The 10267-nt window shown below is 37.3% G+C and overlaps 1 protein-coding gene across 1 annotated transcript; it reads left to right on the top strand.

Moving 5' to 3' along the window:
• The first annotated feature begins 4228 nt into the window (after positions 1–4228).
• Positions 4229–6485, top strand: LOC132182789 (glucan endo-1,3-beta-D-glucosidase-like). The gene has a single exon (XM_059596133.2). It carries the CDS (start codon positions 4229–4231, stop codon positions 6404–6406), a length of 2178 nt encoding a protein of 725 aa, XP_059452116.2. The 3' UTR covers positions 6407–6485.
• Positions 6486–10267: the final 3782 nt, after the last annotated feature.

The following is a 10267-nucleotide window of genomic DNA, read 5'->3' as shown; positions in this document are numbered from 1 at the left end:
TCATTAGGATGACGATAAATTCTACCGTTGCCCCATTCTTCGTTTTTTATTTATTTTCTTTCTTCAATTTACGATATTCCATATTCTCTTTTTGAAAAATTAAGGCCACCAAAAAGAAAGAGATAAATATTTTCCACACCTTTATCAAAGGTTCTTATTTGTCAATATGTGTTTGGTGGTATTTTTATGGCATTCTATACACCGTTCGTCATTTAACAGTAAAGATATATTATCACGAATCTTGATTTTGTTTAGTAAACAAGAATAAAAAGGAGGGAGAGAGAGATGAACACGCTTTTGGAGAATTTTGGAGTTGTACATGTGCAGTGAGAATGCAGAATATTTAAAGGTAATTGAAAGCTGGCTGTGACACAGAATAATCCAATTCGAACAAGTCAAATCAAAAACACCAAAGTCCGCGTTTTGTTGCCAGTTTCTATTCAAATAAAAATAGTCAGCTCTCAGGATTATTTGATTATATATTTTTATATATATATTCCTTTTCTGCGATCTTATTCTCAGTTTGTCGTACCCTCCAACGGCCATCACGTATGAACGTGAGCATTTTGACTAGGCACCAAATAAACAATTCCAGCGCCATTTTTGTTGTAATTGGTGGATCATGGGAGGTTGTCGTTTTCGCGTATTGTTTATAAATGCTTACCTTTTAACCTACACCAGAAACGTCAACACAAAGCTTTGTGTTTTGTTGAGCTAATGATGGAACCACCCTTTGCTTGCAGTCTAAAGCTTCCCTCTACACCTCCACCCCCACCAAAAGTTACCATAAGTTTATGATAATGACCTTTGTTGGGACGTGGGCCTACCAATTTTGAGGACCTACTCGTAATCCAAGTTATTTTGGCCCAGGGCCCCCATTCTTTCATGAAGATCATGCCTTGGGCTCCCCCGGCCCGCCTCTAAAATGGTTTGGTGATCGCTAACCCCGCAATTCTTGACTCGTGGGTCATGGGATGCCACACGGAATCGATCGCCAAACGCCCCTTTTTGTTTCAGTCGCCAGTCACCAGTCACGATCCTCGACTGACAAGAGTTGGCCAGTGAGTCTCGAGGTAAGTATTCTTGATTCACAACAGTGCTGACATTTCTTAATAGCTCGAGCAAAGGCCAAACCTAAAGGTACATGAGGGTCCTATAACTGACACACCCAATCACATGTAGTACAAAAGAGTACAATGTGTCTTCCCGCCATGACTCGCAGAAGCAAGGGATCAAATCACCAAAATGCAAAATAGTATAAAGGGAACAGAGACGCACAGATAATGAATTCAAATCCAATTATTTCTCTAAGAAATTATCTTATTCTCTTCTTCCTTCTCAGATACAGTACTAACTTAAACATTAGAACTATCTCCCTCAACTTGCTCCGATAAGCTCTTGTGCCTTATTGTTTTTGTTTCGCTGGACCATTCACCACAATTAAGATGTGTAACCCCCCAACTTATATATATATATATATATATATAAGTCGTGACATTACCACCTAACATTATATCAAAGTTTATAATACATATACATTTCTTTTCTAAGGATAAATCTCATATAATAAAAAGAGATAATTTATAAACATCTAAGTTTGTTGGATACTTACATTGTTTTGCGTGATTCTTTATTGCCCTACTTACCTCAATACCTAACCAAACAAGCGAGCAACCCTCATTTCTTTTGTTTGGATATGAGTCTTAGTGTAATTGATTCTCAACAAAACTCATGTATCGTCTAAAGTAATCAAATGTTTAGACTTATAGGTAGAGTTGACAATTTTTTATACAACCTACAAATTTAACACGAAATTAGCGGGTTAGAATTTTGTACAATCAGGTTAAGTCAACTCACTTAACCTACAAGTAACTTGCATAATCCGTATAAATTAAATTAGTTTTTTTTAACAATTATTAAAAAAAAAAAATCCTAAAATGCTAAAATTCATGTACTTTTTTATTTTTACATTTAAATTCATATATAAGTCAAACAGGTCATGCTTGGGTCGAATTACATAAAATTGTCTATACATGTGAATATGTGATGAAGTAGACACTCATGCTTGCGGCCTTGTTTGGTAAAGGGGTTGGAGTTAGCCTAGATACTGTTCATTACAATTTTTCAAAAAAATCAACATCAAAACATTTTAACTTTTTCACTTTTTATATTATATCATTCACCTTTTATTATTATTCAAATAAAAAAAATCACTACAAAACAAAACTTTTTCACTTTTTCATACAACTTTTTCACTTTTTTATACAAAACATTCTTACTTTTTTTTTTTTTTTTTTTTCACATCAATCTACATCAACTACAGTGTCTAAGCCAACTCATTTACCAAACACCACCGCAAAGAGACCTTTACGAGATTGCCTACGAGGCCTTCTCTACCTAACCTAGTCACCCAACCTGCCCAATATGGCCAAGCCTAGCATGCCATTTAATTGAATTAACATTATGGAATGAAATCAATAAAGCAAATGAATTCTTAAAATTTAAATAATCCATATCCAAAATGGTATCATTTTTTTTTTTTTTTTGGTGGATTAGAAAAACCATGGTTTATATATAGTTTTTCTTTCTTGTCATTTTTTGTTTAATTTTTGAATAATTTGTGTCAAACATTCTTAAACACTTAAAAGAGAGAAACATTCAGATATTTTGGAAAGAATAAATTATGAGTAATGTTACAAATACTCTCATTTTTTTACATCAATTTTGCCACACTTATAAGTGGCATTTAAAACCACAATTGAATTAAAATCCAATAAAAATTCACCTCATATTCGAAGGTGGTTTATTGGACAACCTAAGACCTTGAGGAGCATACTCAAGGTCTTAGGTTCGAAACTCATTGAGTGCAAACTGCTTCTTGAGGCCATCAGACTGAGGGTTTGCTCTTTGAATTAACCGAAGTGCACTTACAGGAAATTCCTTACCGAGGGCCTGTGCACTCCTGGGATTAGTCGAAGCAATACCTGGTGCCAAATAAAAAATAAAATAAAAATATCCGGGGGTGGTTTTAAAAGACACCTATAAATATAAGAAAATGGGCATGACTCATAAATCATTCCTATAAGATGCATATGAATAAACCAAAATTTGCAAAATTTGAAATTAAATATTCATGAAAATTCCATCAATTCCTAATCATTCCCAAATGTGAGAATAATCATATTTCTGAAAATATTCCTAGGCATCAGATTCCTTGAAAAAGTGAATGCCAGAAGAAATGCTAGATTCTATGAACCAAACACCATGTAAGGAATCCTCATCCAATATACCAACTCCATCCTTCCAAATGTTTTATGACTATGCCATTATAGTAAGATTCTGTTTTTTTTTTTTTTTTTTTTCTCCCCTCTTTGCTGAAATAAAAACTTAGATAATGTCAACTATAATAAAATAAATACTGAAATGTGGGATGAAATGACAATAAAAATTAAATTAAACCTCAAAGAAAATCAAATTTAGATTTTTGTTTTCTCTTTTTGGTGGGGGTGGGGGAGGAGATGAGAGTCATGAGACAAAAATGTTGAGTTGAAACTATAGTATATCAAAACTTCTTTTTTTTTTTTTTTTTTTTTTTTTTGCTTTTATTGATTAATACAAATCAACAAAAGCTTAAACAAAATAGTAATGCTACATTCTAAACTCTCATTCTACTGAGCTAATGTACGAAAGTTTATCAACTCTTAAATAAGTTTCTATTTTTTTTCAAAAAATCCCAAATCGTAATGCAAGTCAAATGAGAAAATACTATGTAGTATTACTCTAAACATAAATATATACTCACTTCTTTACCTCTCAAGTTGCCACCATTGAGTTTGGAACTGTGAGAGAATCACCACTTTGATATACCTTCCTTCACACATTCATTTGCATAACCTACAATTTTCACATATTCCCATAGTTTACCATCCTTCACACATTCATTGCCCTATCCTGAATTTTTTTCACAGCATCAAGCCAAATCTATTCCCATAAGCTTCTAAGCTTTGAGATGTTTCTCAACTTCATTTCCAATTCAACCTTCTTCTCCCTCTCATATATTATCCACCCTTTCCCCCATTCCTTCCACAAAACATAGTCATCTCTTCTCCCTCCACCAAATCCAAACCCCAAAAAATACAAAGAAAAAAAAAGAAAAAAATCCAGACCCACATCCAATCCACCTCCACAAAAGAACTTCTCCACTCTATCCAGCAAATTCATATTCTAAATGGAAGTCTTGAGAAACCTAGAGAGAAAAGCCAGAAGCTTGGTTAAAAAACGTCGCCAATCCCTAGCACTCCTACCAGCTCAACCGCCACGTGAACCTGAACCCCCAACCACAATCATCGTGTCAGAGCCACCACCACAAACCCAACCTCTCCGAACATTCCTCTTCCCTCGAATCCAGTCCACAGTCCTCCCTGATCCCTCCCTCTTCTTCTCCCCTGCACTCCTCGCCACCCCACTCCCCACAAACTCTTTCTTCCAAAACTTCACCCTAAACAATGGTGACCAGCCTGAGTACATCCACCCCTACCTCATAAAACCCTCCCTCTCCTCTCTTTCCCTCTCCTACCCATCTCGCTTCTTCAACTCAGCTTTCATCACCCAGATTTTCAAGCTTGACCTCACCATCTTCGCCTCAGAAAACACCCACCCAGATGCTAAAAGAACGCACATTATCTCCTCCTCCAGTGATCTCAGTGTCACTCTGGACTTTCCCTCTTCCAACCTGAGGTTCTTCCTCGTCCGGGGAAGCCCGTTTCTGACTTGTTCTGTCTCAGGCGGCACCGCCATTTCGATATCAACCATCCACGCCATTCTCTCATTTTCATCAAACACTGCTCTCACCAAGTACACCGTCAAGCTCAACAACGACCAGACATGGCTCATATACACGTCCTCGCCGATCAGTCTCTCACACAGCCTCTCTTTGATCACTTCTACGGGGTTTTCGGGCATAATTCGGATTGCAGCATTGCCAGACCTCGATCCAAGACACGAGGCGATTCTCGACCGGTTCAGTTATTGTTACCCGATTTCCGGTGATGCCGAATTCACTAAGCCATTTTTCTTGGAATACAAATGGGAGAAGAAAGGTTGGGGGGATTTGCTCATTTTAGCTCACCCTCTCCATCTTCGGCTACTAGACCGTGACAATTCTAAAGTTACTGTCTTGGAGGATTTTAAGTATAAGAGTATTGATGGTGACCTTGTTGGTGTTGTTGGAGATTCGTGGGGATTGAAACCAGCCCCAGTGCCTGTCAATTGGCATTCAATTAGAGGTATCAAAGAAGAATCATATGCTGAGATTATCTCTGTACTTTCTGCGGATGTTGATGCTTTGAATTCGACCGAGATAACAACCAATTCATCTTACTTTTATGGGAAATTGATTGCAAGAGCGGCAAGGTTGGCATTGATAGCAGAGGAGGTGTATTTTTTTGAGGTAATTCCTAAGATAAAGAAGTTCCTGAAGGATACAATTGAGCCATGGTTGGATGGAACCTTTAGTGGGAATGGTTTTATGTATAATGCTACGTGGGGTGGAATTGTCACTAATCAAGGGGCATTGTATTCTGGGGCTGATTTTGGTTTTGGTGTTTATAATGATCACCATTATCATTTGGGTTACTTTCTTTATGCAATTTCAGTGCTTGCCAAGATTGACCCGGCGTGGGGGAGAAAGTATAGGCCTCAAGCTTATTCACTTATGGCAGATTTTATGAACTTGGGAAGGAGATCAGATTCGAATTATACGCGTCTGAGGTGCTTTGACTTGTATAAATTGCACTCTTGGGCTGGAGGGCTAACAGAATTTGGTGATGGGCGGAATCAAGAGAGCACAAGTGAGGCGGTGAATGCTTATTATTCAGCAGCTTTGATGGGGTTGGCCTATGGAGACGCACATCTTGTTGGCATTGGATCGACGCTTGCAGCCTTGGAAATTCAGGCTGCTCAAACATGGTGGCATGTGAGAGAGAGTGATAATATGTATGAGGAGGTTTTCACTAGAGAGAACAAGGTGGTGGGTATATTGTGGGCTAACAAGAGGGACAGTGGATTATGGTTTGCTCCACCTGAATGGAGAGAGTGTAGGCTTGGAATTCAGGTGCTTCCCCTATTGCCAATCACTGAGGTGTTGTTCTCTGATGTTGATTTCGTGAGGGAGCTTGTGAAGTGGACTTTACCTGCTTTGCAAAGAAAGGGAGTTATAGAAGGATGGAGGGGATTTGTCTATGCCTTGGAAGGGATTTATGACAAAGAAAGTGCTTTAAAGAACATCAGAAACTTGAATGGTTTTGATGATGGGAACTCTCTCACTAATCTCTTATGGTGGATTCACAGCAGAGGTAATGGTGGGGGAGGAGGAAGTCACGGTTGGTTTGTTCAGTATTGTCATTGAATTTGTTTGTCTTCTAACTGGGTTGAGTTGATTAAGATGTCATATATGCAAATATGAAATGAAACAGAGGAGCAGAAATATGAAGGAAAAAAAGAAGATAACGAGAGAAAAATGAGTCCTTGTATATCTGTAATACAAAGTATCGTTATTTATAAAAAAGAGAAATGAATATCAAATTATAGCTAAACGATAAATAGAAAAACATAATTAACTAAACTGTCCAGCTCATCTAACAATTTAACTAACCAACTTTATTATAACTAAACAGGCCCCACTCAAGATGAAGGGAATATTTTTAGGACATTCATCTTGGATAGCAGATGATCAAAAGCACCCTAGTCAAGTGCTTTGGTAAAAATATCAACAAATCTATATTGAAAGGTAATGTGAGGAGTTCGTATAAGTTCCTGCCGAATCTTTATCACCGACAAGATGACAGTCAATTTCAATGTGTTTTGTTCTTCCATGATAAACGGGATTGACGGAAATATGTAAGGTAGCTTGATTGTCACAAAACAGAAGAGCAGCTTGAGAATGAGGAACATGAACATCGTGAAGCAAAGAGAAAAGCCACAAGATTTCACAAGTGGTTGAGGCCATAGACTAGGATTGGGATCCCCGACAATAGGGGAAAAATTGTCCATCAATAATTTTTAAAATCCTGGGCATCCAATGTGATCCAAGGGTCAATAAGCCGTCACGTGTCCCATTAATAATAAAATATTATTTAAAGAAATTATAAAAAAAAATAATAAAAGAAAATAAGAAAAAATATTGGATGGCCAGCCACCCCAACTGAGCCATGTGGGTGGCCACCCCCATGGCCCTAGGGGGTGGTTCGAACCACCCCCGAAGGCCAAAACCCAAAAATTTAATTTTTGGGTTTGGCCATAGGGGGTGGACAAACCACCCTCTAAGGCCATGGGGTGGCCGAAGCACCCCTGGGTCCAGGGGGTGGCTTCAGCCAAACCCATCAATTTAATTTTTGGGATTTGGCCATAGGGGGTGGCCAAACGACCCCCTAAGGCCATGGGGGTGGCTCAGCTGGAGTGGCCAGCCACCTCATATTTTTTTAATTATTTTCTTTTATAATTTCTTTTTAAAATTTAAATAATATTTTATTATTAATGGGACACATGGCGGCTTGTTGACCCTTGGATGGCCAGGATTTCAAAATATTGATTGGCGATTTTGCCCTATTGCCGGGGGATTCCAATCCACAAGTGGTTGAGGCCATAGACTGATATTTAGAGGGTGTTTGTTAAACGCCATTTCACCTCCAAATACTATTCACCTCATTTTTCAAAAAAATCAACACCGAAACGTTATCACTTTTTATATCACATCATTCATTTTTTATTACTATTTAAATAAAAAAATCATTACAAAATAAAAAATTTCAACTTTTCAATACAACTTTCAAGAAGATCATGCCTTGGGCTCCCCTGGCCCGCCTCTAAAATGGTTTGTCGATCGTTAACCCCGCAATTCTTGACTCGTGGGTCATGGGATGCCACACGGAATCAATCGCCGAACGCCCCTTTTTGTTTCGATTGCAAGTCACAAGTTACGATCCTCGATTGACAAAAGTCAGCCAGTGGATCAAAGGGCAATTATTCTTGATTCCTATAGCCCCTAAACTTCAAAAAAAGTGCATGTTACTTCACGTCAAACCAGTGCTGACATTTCTTAATGGCTCGAGCAAAGGCCACACCTAAAAGTACATGAGAGTGTTATAACTGACACATGTGAACACATGTAGTACAAGGGAGTACGATGTGTCTCCCCGCCATGACTCTAGAGATCAAATCCCCAAAATCTTATTCTCTTCTTCCTTCTCAGATGCAGTGTTGACTTAAGCATCAAAACTATCTCCCGTTAGTTTGCTCCGACAAACTCTTGTGCCTCATTGTTTTTGTTTCGCTGGACCATTCTTGGTCGAAAACTGTCCCAACAACCTTGAAGGCAATTGGGGGATGGAGGTGTCTCTAACTATATGGGCTCACTTGATTTGGGCCGGTCCAAATTATCCATAGCCCAATTACAATCGGCTTGTAAAATGCTTCATTATCCCAAATCAATTGACCCCATACATGATCATGATGGACTTTATATTTTGTTTCATAAATCGCCCACTCAAGAGAACACCACCCATTTTGCCCACGTTTTATTTCGATTTTCTTGCTTCTGTTTGTAATAAGGCTTTGGCTCCTCGATCTGCCTGCTTGGATGTGAATTGAACTTTGGTCCAGACCTTTGGGTCGTGAATGTGATTTTTGGTCTAGGCCTTTGAGTTGTGGATGTGAGCTTTATCCTGACTTTTGGGTCGAGGAGGAATTTGAGCTACCTATGCATTGGATTGCGTTTGTCTTATGCAGACCTGTTATCTCAACTGAAAACTAGTCATAAGTTAGCGGAGGTTTTAGGTGATGATTGTATCTTTGTAGCTTCGGCTATAATTTGCATTTTCAAAGCTTTGTGCTCCTGCGATGTAAGAGCTTTATGCTCGTGATTATTATTAATGAAATTGAAATGTTTTTCTTTCAAAAAAAAAAAAAAAACCACCCGTTTTGGCTGGTTTTTAATAGTTTTTTTTTTTGTGTATTATTATTTGATATTAGACATTCCTTCTATCTCTATTTCTTGGTACTACAGTTTGCGCGATTCTTTATTGCCGTACTTACCTCAGTACCTAACCAAACAAGCAAGCAAGCCTCATTTCTTGTGTTTTGGATATGAATCTTAGATGGTTTGATTATCATTAAAATTGATACTTTTGCTAAGATGATTGTAGTTTGCTTTTCACTTCACTTTTATTTTGGTTATTATGAAATTAATGACTTGTTGCTGTGACATTGACTTGCTATGAGAAAAATCTTTAATAACAGTAAGAAAACTAAATTGCACAGCGGAATAAAAAATCAGTACCTTTCTTGCATTGAAGTTAGTTTTTTTGGAAAAATTCACAGACCCACCTCAAATTACTACCCAATTGATAATATCATCTCCAAACTTTTAATTGGAACAATATCTTCCTTTAAATTACCAAATAATTAACAATGTCTCTTAAAGCTTGCAAATAATCGCACCTACGATTAGTTTTAGTCTTAATACTCTTAGTGTAATTGATTCTCAACAAAACTCATGTATCGTCTAAAGCAATCAAACGTTCAGACTTATGGGTAGAGTTGATAATTTTTGACACTACCTACGAATCCATCTCATATCTAGTGGTGGTTTTAAAAGCCATCTATAAATGTAAGGAAATGAGTGTGGAAAAGTGGAAGGGTAGCATTACTCATAAATCATTCCTATAAGATGCCTATGAATAAACCAAACATTAAAATTAAATATTCCTGAAAATTCCATCAATTCCTAATCATTCCCAAACGTGAGAATAATCATATTTCTGAAAATCTAGATTCCTAGACATCAGATTCCTTGAAAAAGTGAATGCCATAAGAAATGCTAGATTCTATGAACCAAACACCACGTGAGTAGTGTAAGGGATCCTCATCCAATATACCAACTCCATCCTTCCAAATGTTTGTATGACTATGCCATTAAGATTCTGTTTTTTTTTCCCCCTCTTTGCTGAAATAAAAACTTAGATAATGTCAACTATAATAAAATAAATCCTGAATTGTGGGATAAAATGACAATAAAAATTAAATTAAACCTCAAAGAAAATCAAATATAGATTTTTGTTCTCTTTTTGGAGGGAGGGGGAGCAGATGAGAGTCATGAGACAAAAATGTTGAGTTGAACTATAGTATATCAAAACTTTCATTTTGTAACGATTAATACAAATCAACAAAAGCTTAAAATAAAAGAGTAACGCTACATTTTACACTCTCATTT

This window comes from Corylus avellana, chromosome 5 (assembly GCF_965113065.1).
Source record: "Corylus avellana chromosome 5, dhCorAvel1.hap1.2, whole genome shotgun sequence".
Lineage (NCBI taxonomy): Eukaryota > Viridiplantae > Streptophyta > Magnoliopsida > Fagales > Betulaceae > Corylus > Corylus avellana.
This window is presented reverse-complemented; position numbering and strand designations above follow the sequence as displayed.